The following is a 26,658-nucleotide window of genomic DNA, read 5'->3' as shown; positions in this document are numbered from 1 at the left end:
AGTGAAGGCCAGTTTCTGTCCCCTTCATTCTTCCTAGCATTTCCCTCCATGTGATTCTGAGTATGCGTATGTGGACTGTCTCTAAGGACAGCTGTTCACACACGGTGAGTGTTTTGAAGATATTGTGGTATAAGAGAATAACTGATTTACTAACAAAACAATAACAAAATTCAACCTTGGGTCATTTGGTATGTTTTAAAAATGCACTCCTCTCCTCAGTGACAAGCACGTGATGGTACCTCTCCGTAGTACTAGGTAAGGGCAGGGGAAGGGTTTTGTTTGGCAGTCATGTCAGCCATACAGAAGTCCGCCCCTGTGAGCAAGTGCTGGAGCATGCCAGCACTGGTTGTTCTCCAAGGAGTCATCAAACCAGGTGAGAAGACCTACCACATGAACTGTGGAGTGAAGGCTTGGCTCTGATGCCAGAAAGCCCCGTCCACCAGGCCAGTGGGCTAAAACCAAGCAAGGGCAAGTGTGCTGGCTGCCACCATGAGCCCCAAGACCACAGGGAGAGCTGGGAGCACAGCCTCAGGCTGGATTTCTGAGCTTGGGGTCCAGGCTGCATGAGGGAAGGGATGCATTCCTTTTATTAAGATGTCTCCAGTTTCGAAGTGTGGTTTGATCATCTGAGTTACCTGAAATAGGTCTTTGAACACCTTTTTTCCTCTCGAAAACAACAGTGTAGTTGGTGTCACTTCTAACTCACATGTAGCTAAGACAGGTCCTATGTTGCCTTCACACGGAATACAATTCGAGTGAAAATAACTTGAGTCACAGCTTTCCCCACAAAATTCTTGAGCAGGGACTTCATTTGTATGTTGAATACTGTGGAGGGAAGTCTACACTCAATTGTCATTTCTTAGTAGGCAACTCATTTTTAATTCCTAGGGGGCTTGTAGTATTTTTTCCTATGATTCTAGCACTTGCAATGTTTTGCCAAGATATATCAGTGTGGGTCTCTTCACTGACTTTGCATGGAATACAGCGAGCCCTTTCTGTCTATATCCTTGGCTCAGGAAATGCCTTTGCTCATGACATTTGGGTGGGGGTGGGGCTCAGTTAAAAAGGAAGGAGAAGTCTTGTTAAGTTGGGAAGCCAGTATGAAAGGTACTCCAGCATTCGCCCACAGGGACTAAAATCTGGTACAATGGGCTGCCAACCAAAATCCCACCCTTCTTAATTTGAGTTACAGAGAAACAGAACTGTGTGCTTATCCTGATGAATAGAGTCATAAAGAACATATATAACACCTCAGTGAATGGTTTTTAAAAAAGAAATATACAAAAGTTGACGTTTTTCTTTTGACTTTTTAAATATAAAAAGTAACATAAAAGCATATTTGACTTTTTAAATAAAAAATTGATTTAAAAATACTGGCTGGGGGAGGTGCACCTATGAAGACTTCTGGGAAGTTCTAGAAAACACTTCAACATCCTCTGTGAATCGTTTTTACCGCATTTGGGTATTTTCTGCAGCAAAAGGCAGCTCTGCAAAGACAGCAGAGCATTTTTCTCTCTACTTTCAGTCCCATCTTCCACTAGGTAGAAGCCACAAGCCTCTACCAGAGCCCCTCCAGACTTCCCTGCAAGACTGGCCTGTCCTTTTCTTATCATCCACAGGCCCCTCATCTTCTTCTCTTCCTCTTTTTCTACAGAGTGAAAATCACTCTTTCCAGCCACTTTCTAAAGCCTTCCTCAGGACCTTCCCACTGCCTAGTAAATCATTGGGATGAATCATACAGCTGACAAGGAAAACAGACACAATTTGGGCTCACCTGGTTTTCCTTCTCATAAAAAGGTTGGCTTTCAAAAGCCAAAAACTATTAAAAAGCTCACGTTCCCAATGGCACAGACCCTTCGGGACTGGTTTATAACTTAAAATGCCTATAACACAAGAGCTCTTTTATGAATTTCACTGCTTTGTCAGGTGGCAGAATAATTCATTTGACAAATATTTACTGAGTCTTTACTCTGTGCTTGGATACAGCTGCAGTGTTCTGTGGAGACACCAGGAAAGCCTCAGCTGAGTAAGAACACATATATCATTGTGTGTGCGTGTGAACGTGCACACGCATTACGACTGTGTGTGGGGGGGAGTAGGAGGTGAGGGAGAGGCAATTCTGACTAGCGAGGCTGTTTCTTCCAATCCCGTTCTTTGGTCATCTCCAGTTATGGTCCTGTTTCTAAGCATTTTCAAATGTTTCTGCTACTACATCTATTTATTCCCTTTATGTTACACAGAACTTCTCCTCAAAATTTAAAAACAGATGGTCCCTCTAAAATCACTTTATTAAATAGACCAAAATGCCCTTGTTACATGTTAAAATGCTCTCGGCTTACCAGGCAATCCATTTACGGGGCAGCTGTAACAACCTGTCCTCCCGAGGGACTGAGTCAGTTACAAAATGGGAGAAGATGTAAGCCTTCTAGAACATGAGAGAACAAGAACACTGGAACTATCAGGACAATACAGCTTCCACCCCACCACCCGGCCCCCTCCTTCTTCTTCATGGCCACCCTTGCTCTCTCCTGTTTGACCAAACTTCCTGGGTCCCCCAGTGGAGAACAAATGCCTTGAGGATTCCTAACGGCTACTTCCTGAAGTGAAGACACTGTGGAAGTAAGAGCAGAACCCGCAGACCTGCCCCGCTCTGCTTCTTTGAGGTGGCCTCTGTTCCTCCCCAAAGAGCACACCATGGCCTGCTGCCTGCCCTGGCCTCGCACAGCTCCAGGGATCAGCACCAGGCATTTGCTTCTGTTCTGATAAATGTGGTCTAGTTTAACCTCATTCCTTCATCAATCTCAACTCTTGCTCACTTATCTAGAGAGTCTCTCTCTCTTCTCCTTAGTCTGTTCCAACTTTTTACACTTCAGATCTAATCCCCATCACAGATGACACTAAAGAGCAGTGCATCATGGGGCAGGGCTTCCAAACAGGTTCTACTGAGAAACTGCAAAAAAACTCCATCACTTTTAAATTTACTTCTCTTCAAACTTAAACATTATACACAAAGAAAAATTGTTATTATTCAATTGTGTTTACAGACTGATACCATTCTATTTTTCTCCTTGTAAATATATAAAACCAATTTTAATGTCTGATATTATTTTCTACTATTTTCCATTCAAACATGCAGCTATGTTATGTACAAAACAAACTTTTAAAGACAATCTCTGCAACCTGATCTCCTTCCTAAATCACCTTCCTTTTGGGAAACATATGCTGAGTTTAACATCATCTGATGACTCTTAGTCTCAGAGAACTGGGTCTGACTACAGTTCCCCACTTCCTTCTCCTTGCATCTGAGCTTTATGACACTCAGTGGATGGGGTAGGAAGAGAAGGGGACAGAGAATACCGAATTGAAACCCCAGGCCCACTACCTGCTGTGTATGGCATATTCAGATCCAGTAACGTGCTTTGCAAACTGTAAGGCACGTGTAAGTAAAATATTTTCACCACAATGACTCCTGTAGGCCAACTGTCTTTACAGAAAGAGTCACCAAGAGCGACTGCGGGACGGTATGCCCCTTCAGTGTCATGGCATTCTAGCAGAGCCCCTGTCTCAAAGCACTTCATTCCTCTTGCAAAACTCTTACCCTACCTTTGTGTCATTATTAATCCAAGTCACTAAACATCAATTTCTCTAACTCTTTTTATTAAAGCCACCCTCATATTTCCTACAGGTTTGCTTCTGGTCTCTGTAGTCCATCCATACTCTTTCCGTGTCCTGGATCACCTTGACCTAAAGCCACATTCCAGGTCCATCTCATGAGTTGGGCAGGCTTGACCTTTATTTCATCCATGTCCTACAAAAGTTAACTCCAACAGCACGTTACAATGACAAGGTGCATGCTTTCCAGACTTTGTTAGGTTCTAACTTGTCCTTACACTGCAAGTCACGCACAGGAAATGTCCTTTCTCTGTGGTTTAATTCTGAGCTGATACCCATCTTTAGAGCTTGCTCTACCCATTCCATTCTTTTAACACAATTGCAACCTAAACCTTCTGGACCCAGAATGGGGATCAGCAAGGGAGAGGGGACCTCAAGAGGGTGTCCCTCATTGTGGCTAAGGGTTGATTAGGAATTTATGTGCAAAAGGAGCCTGAGGAGAAAGACATGGAGTCAGAATGTCACAGAAGGTAAGTGCTGGGTACAAGTTAGCAGCCCGGGGCTCTGCCATGTACTCCACAATTCTGGATGATCAGCCTGTTTCCTAAACTCAGCTCTCTGCTCCACAGCACTCTTAGGCTGTGGGAGCAGCAATTCTGCCTGAAACTGTGTCGGAGAGGCTTCCTGTACCCCTGGTTGTCTCCTGGCCTTACTTAACACCCCCCACTCCCCTGGGAAGGCTCACTCTCAGCTGGTCAGGAATACAGCAAAATCAATATTTACAGAGCACTCATAACGGACAAGGCACTGTGAAGGACATAAAAATAGATGTGACCATGCCTCTCTCAAAGAGAAGCTAAAAAGATGAGGAGAAACGTGCAGAGTGACAAAAGCTGTGCCTACAAAACAGAACACAATGATAAATCAAAACAGCTGATGAGTGCACAGAGGGACAGGAGGCTAGTGTCCACAAAACAGTGGGGGACCTGGTGCGGCTGGAGGGAGGGAGCAGGTGAGAGGGAGACAGCACAGGTAAGAATGGGAAGAGGCAGCCCTGCTCCTCTGCTGACGGGGTGGAGGAGATATTGCCCTCCTCCTGGCTTTGCCCACCTTCAGTTCCTCAGGAAAGCGATTCCCTCCTGGCGACTTCCCCATGTCAGGCATGGCTGTCAGGAACAGGAACTCCTGTTTGGCGCTGTAGGCTAGGAGACAGAGTAGTCAGAACATCTTCTCATGGAGGAGCAAACACACAGATTACTGCAACAGAGAAAAGGCCCCAGAAACAGAGCCACCCAAATATGCCCAGCTGGTATGACAGGGGCAAAAGTAATTCAGAAGAGGAAGTCTTTTCAACAAGTGGTACTTGAGCAATTGGACATCTATAGACACATAAAAATTATAAAACATTTTTAAAAACATAGGAGAAAATCTTTGGAAAAATCAATAAAATAAATCTCCTCAAAATAAAAAATTTTGCTCTAAGAAACACCCAATAAAGAGCATGGAAAGACAAGCTATATAGACAGAGGAAATATTTGCAAACCATGTATTTGACAAAGAAGAATCTAGAATATGAAAAGAACTCTCAAAACTTAATAGTTAAAAAAAAAACCCAGTTATATAATGAGCAAGGCATGGACAGATGTTTCACTAAAGAAGATATACAGGTAACAAACACCTGAAAGGATGTTCAACATCAATAGCCATCAGGCAAATGCAAATTAATACCACAGTGTGATGCCACTACATACTTATCAAAATGGCTGAACTACAAAACAGTGAAAATACCAAATGCTAGGGAGGAGGCGAAGAGAAATGAATCACTCATACACTGCTGACAGTAATATAAAATGGCCCAGCCATTCCAGAAAATATTTTTGTCATTTCTTAAAAAATGAAGCATGCAACTACCACACAACCTAGCAATTGCATTCCCAGGCATTTATCCCAGAGAATTTACGTTCATGCAAAACCTTATACCAAAAGTTTGGAGCAGCTTCATTTGTAATAGCCCCAAGAGTTAAACGAACGGGGATACACTCACCACCGAGTACTACACAGCAATAAAAAGCAACAAACTACTGACAGACGCAACAAGGTGGATGAATCCCCAGAGATTTTTAATATTGAGTGAAAAAACGCCAATCCGGAAAGGTCACGTACTGCATATATTCTTGAAATGACAAAATGATGGAGGAGATCGGTGGTTGCTGGGGAGAACAGGTAGGGATGGCGGTGCAGAGAGAGGTGGGTGTGGCTATGAAAGGGCCACCACAGGGCCCCCTGTGGTGGTGAAGGTATGCGCATCTTGATTGTATCAATATCAAAATCCTGCTTGTGAAGCTGAGATGTTACCCCTGGGGAAAACTGAGTCAGGGGACATGGAACGCTCTCTGTTACTTCTTACAACTGCATGCGACTCCACAATGAGAGCGAAATAAAAAGTTTAATTTAAAAAAAAGTCAAATTAGCAGTTAAGTTAGTGCTTACTCATTAGTTTAAAAATCCATGGGAACTGAGGTGAGACTAGAGGAATTTCACAAAATGCAATTCCAGAGTAAGAATTACAGCAAACTGGTTTCTAGGAAACCTTCAGGGCAGAATTTGAAGATAATTTTCAGATCTCTACAATCAAAGAAACATTTACTTTCAAAATTTTGCAAAGCTTAATACATAATTAGAAATAAAAAATAGCTATCAAATCAAAGCATAGAAGTCAGCATAACAATGTATGAACAAAGGTGCAGTTCACTTTTTAAAAAAATATCAAAACCTAGTCCTCTTAAGTCATGAATACCAACACTTTGCACACTCTCCTGCAGGCCCCACCTGGCTGTTGAACATGCCCCACTTACCACGTCCCCCTCCCCAGCCAGCACAACTGTGAAGAGCACCTGCCCTGCACAGGAAGGATGAAAGCATCCTCCCAGGGCCCTGACAACAACAGAAATCCCATCTCCCCATTGGGGAATTATCTGACCCCAAAATGAATCTCTCTGCCACACACCTTTATGAATCCCACTAAAATTTTTTACCCTTCCTTTCCCTGTTTGAGTTAAAATGCAACCTAACCGAAGCTGTGCATGGGAGCTCTTCTGGCCCTGCCATGAGGACAGAGTGCCATCTGCAGTGCAAAACTAAACAAAAGTATCAGTGCCATCAGCCCAAAGTGCTGAATGCACTCGGAGGGACCAACATCTGTCCCTACTCTTCCTCCACAACCTTGTCACCCCAAAGCACTGGTGTGCTAATGAAAAAGTCACATTCCACTCCTGTTTGGTCACTTCCTGTTCCAACAATGTCTTCTACTAGCACCGCAATGCTTAGCTCTGCCATAGGTTTAATGGGTCTTACAGAAACCTAAGCTTTCTTAAAAACATTTTAGACAGGACAATGCAACCTGAATTCTAAGCAATTGATTTATCAATTAATTTTTGAAAAGCCACCTATTTTACTCACTCAGAAGCACACAGAACAGCCTTTGGTAGCTGTGGAACATCTCACACAACGGCCAGTCATCTGCCGATTTTTAACATTTTTCTGGTTTTAAACTTCCTGGTATTTGCTCCCCAAATCCCCTCGACCTTGATTCAACTAGATTCAAATAAAACTGATAGCACAATTTATGCACAGTTTGGTTTTTCCATTGCTTTGCCATGAACCATTTATTTCCAGCAGATGCCATTACCCGCCACTACGATCAAAGAGCGAGCGGTTCCTTTGCCTATGCTGTGGCTCTGCTGTGGACCCAACGACAATGGGTTCTAATCTTGAGTTCACTGCACAACGCAGAGATGACATCACCCTCACCAGGGACCCTCCTGGGGGGCCCTCTCCATGCTTCCCTGAGCGGGAAAGGGGAGTGGGGCCAAGTGTGCATTGGCCCTGAAGTCCCTACGTGGAATGGTCTACACCAGTGTGCTGGTCTGCTAACCACAGCAATCACGTGGCCACACCGCATATCAAAGAGTGCAAGGAAGTACAGCTCACCTTACAAGGTTGGGGAGACTGGGTGCGCAGCACAAAGTCAGGAACAGATCTCTCAGGTTCAAAATCCTAAAGCTTCTCATCCTTCCCCATAGATTTTCCCTTCTTTCCCTCTAATTTTATGCTCCCCTTCACAAAACCCTCTGAGCATCTACAGTTCTCTGAAAACACTCAGCATAAAACTTGCTACATAAAAGCAAAATAACATCTCATTTATCATATACCACTGAGGATGAGGTGCTATAGCCTCTAAAGAGAGGCTATACTGCCAGAGAATATTAAAACTCAAAATACATCTAATTATTTTTGGTGAAGTCTCGTAAATACATTCCCTATTCTTCTACTTTTTAAAATAAACTAAACCATAAACAACCTCGTGACCTGCCTTTTAAGTGCCTTCCTTACCAGGAGGTGACATTTAAAGGAATCAGGAATAAAACACGTAGATCTTAGTAACATGGATTTCATATTCTCAGCAGCTTTCAATTCCCAGTTTTGTTCTATACTTGGGGTTCTCCCCCGGGCCCCACACCTAGATTCTGTTATTTGGTCTCTGGTTGGGTCCAAGCAGCAAGGTTTACAAAGTTTCTCAAGGATTCTGAGGTGCAGGGGTGAAGGGGGGTGTGGAGGAGAAACACTACTCTAACGCTTAACAAGGGGTTGCCATTCTCAGTAACATAATTGAGCTGGAGCAGCGGGAGAAACATCAAACTGTCAAGCTGAGATCATTGTCTCAAACTCCAACCACCCTCCAAGACTGGGCCCTTGCTATTCAGACAGAGGCCCTGATCCCTGGGGTTAGCGTGATTATCCATGATGCTTCTGGCTACCCTGGATACGGGCAGGTGTGACATCACCTTCCTGAAGCTGTGAAACACTTGGGTCCTCACGAGGACCCCTGGAAGATGAGGAGGTACTTGTGGTGACAGCCTGCTGGGGTGCCAAGCACTGAGGGCCAAATAACTGTTACTGAGCAGCAACTATGGAGCTGAGAACAATCCTTGATGCTGATTTTAGGGCTATCCTCCTCTGCCTGAAGATCTGCCTCCCAACTTTGTTTTTCCTAGACAGATAGTGGGGATGACAGAGAGACTGGGAGCAGGACGTGGGGGCACAGGGCAGCCCTCAGCACCGAAGGAACACATCTAGGAGCTCTTGGGCAAGCTGGGCCTACAGCCTGCTGGTCACACGGATGGCACAGGTCGTGCAGCTGCAAAGAGGAAATCGGGAAAACTGCTCACGTGGATACTTCTCTAATCTCCCTAAGAGCTGCCATCTGGAAAAGGATGTGCAAAGTTTTGTGCAGAATAAAGATGCTATGCACACCAGTCACAAGTGTCCTCCCTCTTAGGCAGACATCATCGTTAGTCCTATCAAAAGCTGCTTGTGAACCTTTATCTCCCCTGTGCCTCACCTCACCTGCCACTGAAAGGAGCGGCCTCGGTGTTCAAGATGACCATCGCCACACCTCCTTACACATACCCAGCACTTCATAGATCACTCAGCGTCTCCCCATGCCCAGGTCAGTCTTAGAGGCTGTTAGAGCAAGTAGCACATCCATTTGCTAGAAAAAACACTAAGGCCTAAGTAAGCAAAGGAGAGGAGCATGACCTAGAAGCAGCTCTGCTACGGCTGGGCTGTGTCCTCATCTGAACAGCTACATCAAATCAAGGGGAGTTAAAAATCTTCACAGACAACCCGACATACACATTTTTAAATAACCTTCCTTCCAGTGCACTGAGGCGACCTTCATACACATGGCCAGCACCATGAAGCACCAGCTGGCACATGTGTGATCAGTCACGGCAGCATCTCACACCACCACCAAGCAGGGCGAATTCCCAGGTCCTGAGCCTTAGGGATGTCTTGGAGGAGGTGCCAAAGAATCCACAAACCAAGCAAGTTCTGCCCGCCCCCAGGGTCAGTGCTGGGAAAGGGTCGTCCCTTTCCTCCTCTCCCTAGCACCTTTATAACATGAAGGATTTGGATGCCATGACCACCAAAGTCCTTTCTGGCATGAAAGTCCTTGGAGTCATTCGTACATGTACCCAGGAACAACATCACAGGCAAATCTGAATTAGCCAAAGCCATTCCCCAAGACAGCAAACATACCATCAGGGTCTTTAAAGGTCAACGTGATGAATTTGCTGGCCACCATGAACATAAAAATCACCCAAAAGCATGCGGCCAGCAGAAGCCACTGGTGGTGCATGTTGTCAAATGTTAGCCATTCGGTGATTGTTCCTAGAAAACACAAGCAGAAGGTACCTGCTGCTTACAAAGACGTCAATTAAACATAAGGTAATAAAAAGAATAGGTAATTTCAGTTAATAGCATCAATACAAATATTTTTTTGAATCTTTTGATACACTGGGTATTTTGACTCAGTATTTAACTTAACATTTTATTTTAAATTAATAACTTTTCAATTTGATAATTAAGTCAATTTGAATGGAAGGCAGCCATTTCCATCTGTTCTGGAATGTCTGATAAGATTTTACTTCTGCAGATTTGCCTCCGACTCCTTTCTGGCCCAAGCTAACATCAAAATGTGTTTCTGACGCCCAGCGCCCACAAAGGCCCGGGAAGTAGTGGGGCAAAAGCAGGCCTCCCAAGGGGGCAGAAGTCACACCGGGCAATTACAAGCAGGCTGTTGAGAACCCCGACTTGACGAGATGGAGCCACACCTAGAGAATCTGTATAACAGGATAAATGAACATCGAAGCTTCTCTGTTTCCACTTTCTTGCCTGCAAGGGCATGTGCAGAATCAGGAGAGTGGGTGTTTTTCATGCTTTCACTGCCCAGAAGAGATGCTGGCCACGTCAGTCCTGAGCAGGTCACACAAGTCACACTCTGCTGCAGGAGACACATAAAGAACCAGGAAGTCACAGTCGGTTTTCAGCAAGAGAGACAAAAATGTATGTTTCATGTCACTTTTAGCACAGTGCTTCTTCAAGCCAAACCAAACCACTAAAGGAGAACTTGTTGGCTGGGTTAGTGTCCACCAGCTGACTGAGGCCATCCATCACTCCTGGCCGACGGGGAAAAGTGGTCCTCTCAACATGTGCTGATGGCAAATGACGTCAGGGAGCCTCTGAACACTGGATGGGACAGAGTTCAGTGAGGACGCACGTGGCCAACTCTCCTCAACGGTGTTTTCTTCTCAGAATCTCACTGGACCAGGCATCTGAAACCCAAATGCCCTCCACCAAATGGTCCCCAGCCTACACCTGAACACAAGCCGTAGCAACGCGCTCACCACTTACTGTGTGGCCTGGGCCTTTCCAGGGTGGCTTGTGCTTCACACTGTGTCATCCTCAGTTGCCCATACATCAGGCCCAGTGTGCTTCCTGAGTCCCCAAGTAGGATTGCTACATGAAACAAAAACACAGAATATCCAGTTAAGTTTAAATTTCAGAGAAACAACAAATAATTATTTTAGTATAATCGTGCCCCAAAGATTGCATGGGACATACTTAAAAAAAAAACAAAAAAAATATCTACTTTCTCTGAATGTCAAATTTAACTGGGTGTCCTGTATTTTACCTGGCAATATTACACAACAAGGGGAATGCCAGTCCCTCTCCAACTCCTGAAGCCAGCTGGCCTGTCTAAACCAAGTCCCCCTTTCTCTCCTCTGAGGCAGCACAGCACAAGGCAGAGAGCCCTGGGGGGGTCCACCACTCACTGGTTCTGTGACTTAGCAAGTGACTTAGCCTCTTGGAGCCTTGGTTTTCTATCTCTGAGACCAGAGCAGTCATTAAGATTAAATGAGAGAATGCACATAGAAGACCACCTGGCCTGGAGCAGACCCTCTACAACATATATTGGCCGGTGCCTCAGCACCCTGTGATTTTCCAATTGAATCTACATATATATACCCTCTGAGTGTGGTGACTAGAAATTAATGTGACAGGGTAGTCTGCCCTAAGAAGAAAGGAAAAGAAAGGCCTGACATCCCAGGTGATTCAAGCTACTAACCCTTCCCTTCCAGAGACAGGAGAAGTACAGACTGTGCTCGGAGTGCAGGGAGTCACAGTCATGAGTCCACTGAGCATGTCCCTCTAAGACAGTGACACTCAGTGGGGTCCAACCCCATTGGTCACAGTGGGAGTGCCTCATTGAGAAACCCTCAGCTGCAGGCCTTTCTAACAGAGGGGAGGGGAGGGGGAGTGTGGGTTGGGGAGTGAGTACAGAGAAAGGAGACAGACATCCAGCAAGTGGCATGCAACCTGAACAGAGAGGCATTTGCTCCTGTGTACTAGTTCTTGGGAAGATTCAGAGGCTGAGAAAGAGGGCCCGGTGTTGAGTGGCCTGCAGCACTGCTCAGTGCTGTGGACAGTGAACACAAACAAGGGGAGCCACCTGGGCTTCCCCACCATACATATGGAGACACACTTCCTCTATACAGAAGGGAGCAGGAGAACCCCCTGTCAAAACCTTCTCTTGAGAAGAAGAGTGTAAAGCCACAGGCCCTTACTGGTGTCTTCAGCATGGCCACCCAGACCAGGCTGAGGCCTGCCAGTGATCACCATGCCCTACTGCAGGTCTCCTGGCCAGCCACAGAACCTGTGTTCAGGCAGCCCAAGAGGGAGCGATCTCTCCTGGCCACTGGGCTTCTGTAAATTTGAGGTCAGCAGGGCCTGCTCCCGCCCTGCATTCCATGCGCAGCAGGGGAAGACTTGACTCTCCCTGACAGATGCATTGGCCCACCCACAAAGCCACTCTCCATCACCTCATCTAGTTTCACTTCTTTCACTATACCCTACACAGACTAAATGCTTCTCCTGGTTCACCGTCTGCTTCCCCTAAAATGTAAGCAAGGACTATAACAGTGCGAGGCACATAGTAAGTCAACCATCATTATTTGCTGAATGATGACATCTACCAAGAAACTTATTAGAAAAACTTAGAAGAGTTGAAAGGCACTTTAGAAAACACTTTGCCCAACCCTCTACCTGAGAGTTTCCAAATTAAAGTCTTTAAATGTGAGCCCCTCTTTCAACCTCAAAATACTTCTCCAGTCTCCACATGAGAGCAGCTATATATTTAATATCCATTAACTGAGACTAGAAAATAATCAAAGCTACTAGGGCTTCAGTATTACTTGAAAACAAAATTATATTTTATAAGTCATGGCATTTACATGCATTTGGAAAGACGTGCAATTTAAAACATACTGGTTGGGAGGTTGGGAGGTTGGGAAATCCTGCTGAAGTCCAAAAAAAGTCATTTTAATTTTAAATAAAACTCTAAGCCAAAAGATATGCCAATGACAGAGATCCAAAGTGTCCAGATATATCAGTAAACAAAAGAGGGAAAGCTGCAAAACTGAATGTATGATCTTGTTAAAAAAATTATATATGTGTGAACATATGATTACATACACATACTAACACACACATACACGTAATGCACAGAATAAAATGAGAGGATAAATGGAGTCATTTTTTGCTTGGCACAATTTTGTATTTTAAAAACATTTTTGCAATAAGTATGTATACATTTTATAATAAAAACCAATAAAATATAGAAAATGCCACCAATATACCAGGACCCTGCTGTTTTTATTTCTGCCATTTAATTTTTTCTACTTCATTTTTACCAACTGAAGTTTCCTTACCACTTTGTGAAGTATGGGAAAAGAGGGGAAATATTTCCCTGGCCAGGAAAGAATGGGCTGAAGTGACAAATTCAATATGTATCTGAATATCTGGTAAATACATCTGTCTTTATGACTTTTCAGTTTTTAAAATGATTTAATATTTAAAACTAAAAGTAGAGAGAATGATATAATAAGCACCGATTTACAGAAGCTCAGCTCTAACGGCTTTACTGTACTTGAGTTATTTTAATGGAAATAAAGTGTTACAAAAAAGGTTGGAGGCCCTCCATGCCCCTGCTTGGCCTTAATCCCCTCCCATCCCAGAGTTGCTCCTCCACCTGGGTGATTACATGTTTCCTACATCAAATACAGACAGGAGCAGCAGCAGGGTCTTCCCTGCTCAAGCCCACGCAGGGCAGACCAGGGAAGTGGGGAAGGCAAGTTTACCTGGGGCCTGCAAGAAATTATAGTACTACACATGGATGCTTTCATCACACCAGGAGGCACACACTGGTGGTAAAGCCCAGGGTGGAGAGATATACCTAATTTTTAAGCACTTTTATCTTGTAGTCTTATAGCAAGAAAATTCAGAAATTATACACAGACTCCAGTGAAAAGCTGTCAAGGTGAGTTGGTTAAAAATTTAGATAAACTGGGACTTGTTCTCCAAGTCGCATGCTATGTCAGCCAGCTAGAACCAGCAAAATGAAGCCTGGTTCTTCTCAAAACACCCCCTCTCTCAGGTCCAATATCTCTATAGTTTACAACACATGACACGCCAACAGAGGCAGATATACACCTGCATGTAATTTTAAGGACACTACCTAAAAATAATTATCAAGTTCACTGCGTAAGATGTATTCATCTACCCAACAGAATAGGTGCAGGGATATAGTAACACTGAGTCCCAAACCAAACACACACGTTCATGTCCTCACGGAGCTTGCTGACTAATGGAGAGACTCACACATATCAAAGAATCTGGTATGAGGTGGTATGAGGCAGAAGGACGTGGTGCTGCGAGAGGAAAATAAAAGGGGACATGACCTGGGTGGAGAAGTCGGGGACAGCACAGTTACCTAAGGGAGAAAAGGGGCAGATTTCAGGACTGGGGAATAGCACGGAACAGAAGCCAGGCATACGAGGGAGCAAGCTGGGAACCCCTGAGTAACTGAAGGAAGGCCATGTTTGGCTTGAGTTTCCAGAGCTTGGTTACAGATTAGCCAGAGAAGATGTGGGCAGACAACACTGGGCCTCGGCTGTTATGTGGCCTGTGAGCAATGGAGAGGCACTGGAGAGAGTTTTACATGAGAAGAGGAAAGACAGTGTCATGATCTGACTCAATTTTTGAAGTTATTTCTCTGGCAGCAGAGTCAAAAATATAAAGTGTAACTCTCTCCAGTGGGCCATTCCCCAGTCCCAAGGCCATATTCATCACTGGAGTGGGAATATTCTAACCAGGCACTACCAAGCCCAGTCAAGTGTTCCACATCACACACCATCATCTAGGTCTCTCAAAACAGCAAATGAACCAGTAAGAACCACAACATATAATGGGTTATGTTCTTATGAACCCTAAAGAGTAGGTCCAGTTAGCTGTGGCATGTTTTTGCTTTCAGATTTCATGCATTCTGAACCTAAATATCTACCTAGTAGTGTCTGACGTGATATTGAGGGCAGTGATTCCCAGACCTGTCTGTATATTAGAATCACCTGGGAAGCTTTTAAAACACCATAGCAATCCCTGGGCCCCAAGAACACCAGAGCCAAGACCAATCTCTGGAGATGGATCCCAGGCAAGTATTAAAAGTTCTGCCCACTATTCCAGTGAGCAACCAAAACTGAGAACTGCTGGTCCAGGCCCTTAGCCCCTCAAAAATTTTAATGTGCACAGGAACCACCCCCGGGGAGCTTGTTAAAAATGCAGATTTTAGACATTCTAACATAATAGTATCCTATCACCTCCTTTCATTTTAAGAAGGAAAATTGGTTGCAAAAGAGTATCTGTCAACTAGACTCTATTGATGATTTAAATTACATGAGCTCTGGAAAAACAGCTTAAAAAGATGTTTAATTAGAATCAAAGACCTCCATCACTGTTCCCATCTACTCTCTTTTCCAGCCATCTATAGGTAACTAACTATGTAGAATTATGGTTTGGTCTGACCTTGGAGAAACAATAATTTGCTCCCATTTTTTTAAGCAAAAAGAAAGGCATTCCAAATTCCCTTAGTCCCAGCTCCCCTAAGCCTTCTCCACTGTCTGCACCAGCTCCCCAAGGGGCTTGCCTCCTATCCATGGATGACACCACAAGGCTCGCTATTTCTATCTGCAGAGACTGGGCTGACATCAACAGTTCTCCATGGCTCTGCCAAGGGCTGCTGCTCTCCCTGCAGCCCAGTGACAAATGGCCTTTACAAAGCCTGACATTTTTTGTAATTAACTCTCCTTTGTTCAAGGAGCAAAGACAACTCCCAAAGTCTCTCTTGCAGCCAACTATGGCAAACCCAAGTGTGGGCCAGGTCCCCTATGGTCACGGTGTGCTACCCAGGCCCCCAGGACTCAGATATCCATCTTCAGAGCTTTTCTTTAGTTATTAAAGGGGACTGTCATGTGTCAAGATGGCAGGATCTAAACCCAAGTCACAGGGATGGGCTTGCTGAAATCCGTAAGGAACTTAAGACCTTATGGGGAACGCAGGGACAGGGAAGCAAGAACATAACTAAACACACAAGAAATACTAATCTGTTTTTTTTCTCTCTAAACTAAAAGAAAGACAGCATTCATTTACATCTAACAATGGGACTATTACCATATTTTGGTGCAAACTCTCTCTCCCCTGCATTTTCAAAATGATGCTCGTAAATCCATTTTGTGCAACTGCCAATAACATTCTTGCCAGTGGCTTTTTTCCCCAGTGTTTGAGTTGTCACCCAAAGCACAAAGCCTTGCTGATTTTATGCTGAAGAGCTTGACTCCCATCTGCCCTGCTCCACTTGTGCTATGTACATTCACTTATTAAAGGTTCTGAAAAGTCCCGTAGTAAATAAGCCCATCTAATTCTGTTTAAAACAGCTTTTTTCCAAATGTCATTTGTTTAACAATATTTACCAATGGTCGGTCTGCTCTAGGCCAGGAGCTGTTCTAGGCCCTAGGGATATGTAAGGCAACACACACTTCCTGCTCTCATAGTACTTGATTCTAATAGAGGAAGACGGACCATAAATAAACAGCCATGAATGTATAGGATCACACCAGGTACTGAGAGCCATCAATAATAACAAAGAGTAAAGGATAAAGGGAGAACCTCTCAGAAGGGATAATCTTGAGAAGAGGCAGAACAGAGTGAGGAAATAGATCATGCAGCCACCTGGGCAAAGAGCTTGGTCTGAGTCCCAGAATCCCAAGACCAGCAAGGAGGCTAGTGTCCCTCATGCACTGATGAAGAGGCAAAGGACATGGCCCTGGTGAAGAATCCTGTCAATGGTCCTTTACTGAGATGGAAACTCCTGGATCCCCACCCCCAATCACATATGTACTCCAGGGAATGGATCATATATGCAGTTTTTAAAACATTCTATCAAAAGATATCCAGGACACGTCACAAAAATAATCTGGCAACACCCAAGGAACTGGTAATCCTGGGAACACTCGTGGGAAGAAAGGACACTAGATAGCCAAAGGCTGCAGCAACAGGGGTCATTCCACAAATCAAATCAACTCTTCCATACCTTTTGGTTTTGTACTGAAATATATTACCTAATCAATAATATCATTAAATTACAACCTAATAAAATATTGCATATAAATTTATAATATATATAAAGTTCTATTATGGTCACTGTGATTTTTAGAGTCATAGTAAAGGTTTCTCTCAATCTAAGTTCAGAAGTTTCTTTTAGAATGATCATCCTTAGTTACCAGAATGAAAATATACTCCTCTGTCCAGATGCAGAACAGATGTGAGGTTAAGACAGATTTTCATGAATAGTAATAATAAACATCAAATACCTATGTGGGGCTCATTGCATGTCAGGAAGCACTCTTAGCAGGTACAGAACTCAACTAATCTCAGCATGAGAGCTTGCTCCTATTATTATATTTAAGAAAACATTTCTTTTAAGTACCAATGTACATACTCCTATCTAAGAGGTTTAAGTTTCCTAAAATCTCCATGAGAGCAAGAAAGGAAGCAATGAGAATACTACATGACACAAGCCTCAAATAACTAGTGATCTCACATTCTTCTTCACATACCTACTGAGGCCTGGGGTCCACTTTCCTGCAGTATTCCCTTTTCCTGAGGTTCTTGGTTCCTTCCACCACTGTATAGAACAATTAAAAAATCAATAAGCACCATTAGAAGTGACAAGATCAACTTACTTAACACAATTTGCTTTATACTTGTGGAAATATCTAACCACTTTGATAACTCAAGCATATTTTGCACAACAGGTCTCTTAGAGACGTGGGTTGTATTTGGATTTCTTGGTAAGTGAATAAATATTCTAAATGTACCAAAAGAGCTAGCTATTTAAAAGACTACCCTGCAATGTAGTATGAAAAATGAAATATGTTTTGTAGCAAAATTTAATTATACCTGTTTTATATGTTTGATATTAGATAAAGGATTCCTGTATAAGATGATCAAATCTTCTAATACAAAGTATACTCTGGGTTTTATATTTCTTCAGGCATTAACACCCCAGCAAATTTTAGCCAAATGTCATATCATGAATGAATAATTGGAAATCAAACTCATGGAATTAGAGAGATTACAGATTTAACAGGGTTAGTTAGCTGGCAAAATAAGCACACAACTCATTTAACACAAAACACAGTCCAAGCTTCCTGGGATGCATGGAGTATAGTCTACTGTGTTCCTTCTAAAGAATTTAATGTGAAGATAAAAAGCAATTTCATGCTAGATAGAAAAGTTAAGCTTTATGTACTGACAGCCAGATTCTTCCAGACCTGGATCAGGACAAAACAGACTCCTGGCTTTTGTAATCTCTAAGGCCCCGTATTCATCTCTCTCCCATCTTTTTATTGTATAACCTTAAGCTTTTAAGAAATGATCTGAATATAACTGCAAATGGCCTAGGATATTTACTAATTTTTTCCTTTTTTTGTTCAGTTTTGCAAGCATTCCTACAGGGAAAGAATTTTTCTCTCGGGTATTTCTTTGAGAGTCTTTTCTTCAGGGTCAAGAGCAAAGGTGAAAAGATTTTTTTCTTTCCATCTTGAAATTTCAGTTTCAACCAAAGATGGGTTATGCCCTCATTTTAATGGAGAGAAACGAGAGAAAACCATTCCTCTTTGTGTCTTTTCTCTTTCACCCACCCAGTCACTGAAAAGACGGAGTTAAGTAGGTGCTGGAGATCAGCGCAGGAGCTAAACTCGGCTGCCTAGTTTTAAGAATGTCTGACACATTTCTCTTTCGAGCAGTTAAAATTGACCAATACTCAACTCTTTATGGCTCAAAGCCCTAGACTTTGGGTGCTGGAGACAAAAACCCCTTTATGACACTGCTCCGGCTGAGCTAACCAGAATCTGGCCCGCTGCTTTCTATTCACTGCCATCCCTTTCCTGCCTTTAGTCGACTTGGAAAACAAAACGACAGCTTTCGGAAAACCTGGTTCATCTTCCCAGCCAGAAGTGCAGAAACGTCTGCCTCAACCTCCAACTTTTGACAGGCCTCGCGACTGTCAAAATCAGAGCTGAGAGCACTGAGGGAACACGCATTTGCAACCGTCCCCTCCGCTCACCCACCAAGACAATGCACGTAGGAAAGGCCGCCCGTCGTCCCTCTTTCCTGCATGTCCCTTGCACTCCAAATGGAACATTTAATTCCTCTTTCCGCCCCAAATACAAATGCAAAAATCTTGGCCAAAGACGAGAGAAGTGAATGATAGATCATCACTGAATATCCGTAATCCAGCGAGCACAGCGTCCCGCAACAAGGACGCCGCCTCATTCAATAATTAACGTGAGGAAGGTTCTTCCCATTCATCCCGCCAGCTATGGAGGTCTTCGAGCCGCCAAACACCTTGGGATGCTTGCTTCTCGCGAAGAAAAGCCGCTTTGCCTGGTTTTCCGTCCACCCGGTGGGGTGGGGGTTGGGTCTGGGGGGGTCTGTGGAACCTACCCACTGCCGCGCCCGGCGCTCACCTTCCGTGGAGTCGGAGCCCTGGGCAGCCCTGGGGCGAAGCTCGACTCGGCCTCGCGCACCTGGGGGCCAAGCTCACAGGTCCCACTGTTCCGGAGCGTGGGAGGCCTGCCCCGCCCGAAGGCCTCCGCTCCGCCGGCCCGCCCGGCCTGGGAGGAGACCGACGCCACACCGGAAAACGGAAGCCCGACGCGCCAGGCCCTCAAGGGGGCGAGGCCGCCACCGCCCCCCGCGGCCCACGCGCGTCCATACGCGCCGCCAGCTGTCCGTGCGCGTCCCCGTCGTGCGCGCGCTGCTTGGGGCCGCAGAGGAGTGAGGATGCGCGGCTGAGGGACTTAGGGACTTTATCTCCTGGTCGCCTGTGCGGGGTTCCGCGCCCAGGCCTTGCGCTTGCCTACCTCCCCGTGAAAACAAATTACATCCCAGGAAATTAGAGACGTGGAGACGTGAGGCCAGACCACGTCCCATCAGGTCTCCAGCCCGAACACAGGTTTAGTGTTTGAGAAAGGAAAAAAAAAATTTTTTTAACTGAAAAGTGAGGTACCTCCGAGCATTTCTAATCAGCCTACCTAGCAAAAGTGGAGCCTTCTGTTCTTTACAGACCCCCCCATTGGCTGGCAGCTTGACAACTTTTTTGTCAAGGTAAACTTGACTCATAAACAACTGCGAATAAACTGAGAAAGGCCAGAACAGTGTACAGCCCTGTGGTGTAGTACTTTTAAAAAAATTAATTTTTCAGTGACAGTTGACATACAATATTAGTTTCAGATTTGTAAGGTGAATGGATGAAGAAGTACAAATCACCAATTGTAACTTCTCAACGTGCACATATGGATAATATAGCAGAATCTGAGGCTGGTACAGAAGTTAGTTCCAAAGGTGTTGAGATTTTATTGCCCTGGAAAAGATAAATTGGTTCTGATCTAACCTACATGTTTGTTAAGTACCTAACTATATGTGTGTGCGTAAGATTTTTGTCAAGGCTTCAAGGAAGCAGTTTTTTTGTTGTTGTTCCCTCCTTAATGAGTTAAATATAATATCAATGGGGCTTACCCTTTCAGAATTTCACTTTAGCCTGGTTATAAACCATTGTGGCTTCAAGTAGGAAGATGTTTTACTTGGCCTTTTGGTCACTCACTCAGATATTTAGCCCTTTGGGCGCTCTGGTCAACATGAAGCATTTGCTTTTTCCTTGAGGATTCGAATGGATGCACAAACGTGGGAGAAGCACAATAAGTAAATGTGGAGCTTAGATGTGACATAGAATATTATATAGGATTTCAGGGTCTGCGCTTGAGAATTAGATCTCATGGGACCAAATCCTTATTCCACATCTAACATATGACCCTGTCAAGTTCTTTTGTCTTTCTGTGCCCGTTTCCTTATCTATAAAATGGGGATATCATGTAGTATTTATCTCAGTCTGATATTGAATAATAATGGAAATAACTGCATTTAAAGTATATAGCACTGTTGTCCCCCAGTGGTAAACCTTACAACATAAGCTACTTTCATTCTCATTTATTATATAGCATTCTCAAGAGGCTGTTCAAATATTAAAAGATATAGTTGTTTCTAGGAGCTTACTCATTGATGACTAAGGTAACAGTATTTTTCTTGTTTGTTTTTTCCCAAATTATTCCACTTCCTCTTTTTGTCTATAAATGGACTTTTGGAAAGTATTAGTATTTACTTTTCATAACAGAAGGATAGATTCTAAAGTAACAGTTCTCAAATTGTGATCTGTGGACCCTCGGAGGTCTCCCGGATTCTTTGAGAGATTACAATGTCAAAACTGTTTTCATATTAATACTAGGACATTAATTGTCTTCACTAATCAGACATTTGCTCTGATGGTGCAAAAGTAATACTGGGTAAAACTGATGACAGCATAAATCCTGGTAGTGGAACAAAATTGACTCGGTGGTCATTGCATTTGTCACCACCATGCACTTGTGATAAAAACATAGAAACGCAAAGTGTCACTGAAGACTGTCCCTTTGAAATGGGAACTGGCAGTGCACATAAACACTCCTGCTGCAAACAGAAGTACAATAGTTGTCTGGAGGCAAAGTTTGGGGCTACAGTGGTTTGCAATGCAAAACAACTAATTGCTTTTTATTTTTTTAATGGATCATTTTTACTTAAAAGAAAAACTGACAAACTATGGTTCCACCGACTTAGGTATTTGGTAGATGTTTTCTCCAAAATGAATGAAATGAGACTGTCACTTCGAAAAAACAACTGATAGTATTTATTGTCAATGGTAAAATTCAGGCTTTCAAGTGAAAATTTAACTTTTTGGAAGACCTATGTTTGCCACTATGAGTTTGACAGCATCCCACTACTTAATTTTTCTGATGAAATCAGTGGTGATTTAACAACCATTTTTTTAAAATATGGTATACTGATAGATCAATGATGGCAAAATAAGAAACAAATATATTTAGCCTTTCCCAGGTTCTTGGCACAGAGCTCCTAAAACCGTTGTAATTTACCAAGTGATAGAGTGATAGGGCCATCTTTTGTTCTAATACTTGACCTTTGTTCCTGGTTCCTGACAAAAAACTCCTAATCCCTTAGAATTTCCTGGTGACAGGAGTGTCTTGTGTCTGATGAGGCAACTCTAGATGGTCCCTTGTAGAGCTTCAGGTGGAGAGACCAAATCTTGATTAGAAGCCTGGAATTTTCAGCTCTACTTCTGTAAACCTCTGGGGAGGAGAGGAGCTGGAGATTGAGTTAATAATTGATCGTGCCTATGTGATGAAACCTCCATAAAAATGTCTAAACGACAGGGTTTGGAGAGCTTCCAGGTTGGTAAGCACATTGAGAGGCTTAAAATATGTTATTTATGGTAACATATAAGGGGAATATTATCATTTTTAAATGAATTAATAAATGTTTTAAATTTCTCAGTTTTAATTACTAATACTGTAAGTACAGATAGATACAATCCAGATTAACAAAATCTCTTTGGGTTCCTCAACCATTTTTAAGAGTGTAAGTGAATCCTCAGACCAAAACATTTGAGAACTGCTGTTCTAGAAGAAACCCAAAGTCTTAATGGTAAGAGAAAAATATACCAGATTCTTTTACCCTCCACAATGTCCAAGTGTGTATCTTTAAAGGCAAGGCTGGAGGTGCCTGGGCTGGAGGTGATATTCGGGAAAGACAGAAGTTAACCACCTATCAAAAACAATTGCCACCTGTTTGAACCAAATCAGTGGAATAATCAGAGATCTATCTAGAGAATTTGAGATGCCTCTTATAGGGGGTGCAAGTTGTATGGAGAACTATCATCCTGCAAGAGTAGGAATTTGCCAGTTCCTCTGAGCATTCTGTCATATTAAGATTTTATACTTTTTTCTCCAGTTCTTTATTTTCAGTGGAGCACAAATGCACTTGGGGTCCTTTAGTGTCAGTGCTAGAAATGACATTGCTTTCCTTCTTGCCTCTTTTCCAGCTCTGAGCTGTGCCACAGAGAGGCTTCCACCATATCACCCTGCCTTTTCCTGAATTCTCAACTCAGTATGCACAGTGGATACCAGCTACCCACAGTTTTCTTTTAAAAAATGTGTTTGGAAGTTATTTCTCAGCTACACCAGACAGTAAAGGTAATGGTAAATTGCATATAGTCAGTGTATTTCTCAGTTCCTTTTCCTGAGCCCACTGAAAAATTGCACTTGGCACCCATGGTAGGTGTATAAGGAAACACTTACCAGAGCTAAAATGACATTTTGTCCAGGTTAAGGCTTTAGGAGAGCTGTAGTGGCCGCAACCAGGCATCTCTATGTAGTTCTAGAACTGTGAAATGTTCAGTTAATTAGAGTAGACGGGTTGTTGGAGGCAAGGATTATACAAACCCATACAAGTTGATTTCCCTTAGATGGCCGTGCAATTCAAAGTTTTTTTTTGTTTGTGTTTTACCAGGACATGGCTGCATGAAACAGGCTGGATTCCATGTTCTGGCCCTTAGAAAACCTCTAATGAGTTTGTTAGGGTCTCTGTTAGGGGGCTATTTTGTTAATAATTTCTCCAAAATTTGCTAAAATACGACGCGGCTTTACATTTAGAAAAATTCATCAAGATGATTTATTTCATATTTTAAGTCAGAGCATTTTTAAGACCTACATTTTGAATTGTTGGAAATATACTTTAAAGACTAACCAAGGTGAAATAATTCAAAGAGGTGTTGAACTCTTGAAATGGGAAGAGATCACAGACCCCGCTCCCCCACCCCCATATCAGGTTAAACTATATTCCCAATATAGTTGGCTAAAGATAGAAAATTATATTGGAAGTAAGATAACCACAGAGTAGGTTTGGGCCATGTGACTGGATTCTGGCCAATGAGATGTACACAGAAGCGATCTAAGCCATCTATAAGGCTCACCCTTATGAGCCTGCCGTGTGATCCTGCGGTTTTCTTCCCTTGCCATTATCATGTATTCTAGAAAGCAGATGGAAGCAGCTGTGATCCCTGAGTCACCATTGATGTGAGTCATAAGTTGTAGTCAAAGTTGCAGTTCTTGCATAGAATAAGATGAGCAAGAAATCAGGATTCGTTGTGTTAAGCCAAGGATAGTCCAGGGTATATGTCGTATACAGCACAGCCTATCCTAATACAATATTCCAGTTTAGTGATAAGAACACTGGACTCAAAGTCAGGAGTCTTAGATTCTATGAGGTTGAACTATAAGAAATTGCTAATAATCAGTAGTTTTTGATGTTCTAGAATAAATGGCAATTCACATCATTCACCCTTACAGTTCCACCTCTGTGACCAGCTAGATATGTGACATTGAATAATCCACTAATCCCCTTTCGATCTAATTTTTCTCATCTATAAAAATCATACCTAATAGACCTCTATAAAACACTCCACTCAAGAAGAGCAGAATATACATTATTCTCAAGGGTACATAACATTCTCCGGGATATATATGCTTTATGCTAAGCTGTAAAACAAACTTCAATAAATTTAAAAGGCTTGAAATTATACAAAGTATGTTCTCTAACCATAATGGGATTAAATTAGAAATCAATAACAGCAGGAAATTTGGGAAATACACAGAATTAAACAACATACTCCTAAATAACAAATGGGTCAAAGAAGAAATCACAAGAAATTAGAAAATATTTTTAAATAAATGAAAATGAAAACACAATATACCCAAACATATAGAATACACTGCAAGTTGTGCTCAGAAATTTATAGCTACAAATAAGAACATTAAAAAAGGAAAAGATCTCAAATTGAACTTTACCTTTCAACCTTAGGAAACTAAAAAAAAGGAAGAACAAACTAAACCCAAAGCAAGAAAAAAGGAAGTAATAAATATTAGACAGTAAATAAATAAAAGAGAAAATCGAAAAACAATAGAGAAAATAACAAAACAAAAACTGGTTCTTTGTAAAGCTCAACAAAATTGACAGACCTTTTTCTAGACTGACCAAGAAAAAGAAGAGGAATTAAATTACTAAAACAGGGAATGGAAGGGCTAATGTTACTACCAAACCTATAGAAATAAAAAAGATTATAAATGAATACTATGAACAATTATATGCCAACAAGTTAGAGATAACCTAATGGAATGGACAAACTCCCTAGAGAGACATAGACTAGCTAAAAGCAACTCAAGAAAAAAACAGAAAATATGAGTACATTAACGAGAAATTGAATTAGTATTTTTAAAACTTCCTGCAAAGAAAAGACCTGGCCCAGGCGACCTAACTGTTGAATTCTACATTTAAAGAAGAATTAGTCCCAATCCTTCACAAACTTTTCCAAAAGCTGGAATAGGATAGGATACAACTCAACACATTCTATGAAGCCAATATTACCTTGATCCTAAAACTAGACAGACTTCACAAGAAAAGTATAGACCAATATCTCTTATGACTATGGACACAAAAACCCTCAACAAAATACAAGGAAACTGAATCCAGCAACATATATAAAGGCTAATACACTATGACCAAGTGGAATGTATCCCAAGAATGCAAGGTTGTTTTAACATCTGAAAATAGAATCATATCGATAGAATAAAGGACAGACAAATCACAGACTAAATAGCAGAAAAAGCGTTTGACAAAATTTATTTTCCCTTAATGATAAACGCATGTGACAAACTAGGAATAGGAGGGAACTTTCTCAACCTGATAAATGGCATCTACAAAGCTCTACAGAAACAACATACTTAATGGCGAAAGACTGAAAGTTTCTCCATCCCACCCCACCCCAGCCCAGATCAGAAACAAGACAAAGATGTCCATTTTTATCACTTTTATTTAACATATTACTGGAGGTTCTAAGTAGGATATTTAGGCAAGAAAAATTGATATATTGTCAAAATTTATGACAGAGACCTTAACCTAGTCAGGAATTAGGAGGGCCTGTGGGAGGAGCTCTCGCACCGTGTGTCAGTCACAAAATCCCAAAGGAAGATCTCTTTACGTATACAACAAGGCTCTATGGTTATAACTGCCATCTCCTTAACTTCATCCCCTCTTTAAAAAAGGGATTCCGGCTTCCTCTTGCTCTCTTGCTCTTTTTGCACATGGCTCACCATGGCTGCATGTACTGGATTGCAATCCTTCCTTTTTCCCTAATAATTTTTTTGGTGATGGAATACCTAGCCGTGTTTTGTTAATGATTGACAGTATCCATATTACAAAGGAAGAAGTAAAACTACCTCTATTTTCAGATAACATGATCTTGTATATAGAAAATCCTGAGGACTCCACTAAAAAATGCTTAGAATTAAACAATGAGTTGAACAAAATTGTAGGATATAAGACTAATATACAAAAATGAATTATATTTTTATAGGCTAGCAATGAACAATCCAAAATGAAATTAAGAAAACAAGTCTATTTATAATAGCATCTAAAGGAATAAAATTCTTAGGGATAAATTTAACAAAAGAGATATAAAACTTACACTCTGAAAATAACAGACATTTGAAACAAATTAAAGAACACCTAAATAAACAAGGAGCCATCCCCTGTTCATGTATCAGAAAACTTAATACTGTTAAGATGTCAATATTTGCAAAATTGATCTATAGATTCCTTGCAATCCTTACTAAAATTGCAGCCAGCTTCTTTGCAGAAATTTCCAATGTTACCCTAAATTTCACATGGAAACTTTAGTAACTCAGAGTAGCCAAAACAATCTTGAAAAATAAGATCAGAGTCAGAGGGATCATACTTCCCAATTTTAAAACTTACTACAAAGCTACAGTAATCAAGAGAGTGTGGTACCAGCATAAGAACAGACAC

The 26,658-nt window shown here is 42.3% G+C and overlaps 1 protein-coding gene across 10 annotated transcripts in view; it reads right to left on the bottom strand.

The window, feature by feature from the left end:
- Nucleotides 1–26,658, bottom strand: part of CHST10 (carbohydrate sulfotransferase 10) — a 41,284-nt gene that overhangs the window by 6,903 nt on the left and 7,723 nt on the right. For 3 of the 10 annotated variants that reach the window (XM_011383736.2, XM_011383748.2, XM_011383747.2), the window contains exons 1-5: nt 18,978–19,103; nt 17,463–17,530; nt 10,867–10,971; nt 9,712–9,843; nt 4,723–4,814 (exon numbers count right to left, since the gene is read on the bottom strand). In XM_011383736.2, the coding sequence (XP_011382038.1) occupies nt 4,723–4,814; nt 9,712–9,843; nt 10,867–10,971; nt 17,463–17,530; nt 18,978–19,051 (471 nt within the window). In that variant the 5' untranslated portion in view covers nt 19,052–19,103. Of the gene's footprint in view, nt 1–4,722; nt 4,815–9,711; nt 9,844–10,286; nt 10,457–10,866; nt 10,972–14,172; nt 14,285–17,462; nt 17,532–18,977; nt 19,104–19,353; nt 19,561–26,658 lie in introns of those variants that run through there. The other 7 variants (XM_011383739.2, XM_023525216.1, XM_023525217.1 and 4 more) reach the window with 7 other exon arrangements.

The sequence above is a fragment of the Pteropus vampyrus genome, unplaced genomic scaffold (genome assembly GCF_000151845.1).
Source record: "Pteropus vampyrus isolate Shadow unplaced genomic scaffold, Pvam_2.0 Scaffold541, whole genome shotgun sequence".
In the NCBI taxonomy this organism is placed as follows: Eukaryota; Metazoa; Chordata; class Mammalia; order Chiroptera; family Pteropodidae; genus Pteropus; species Pteropus vampyrus.
Note: the sequence above shows the minus strand (reverse complement) of the source record. Positions and strands in the feature narration are given on the sequence as shown.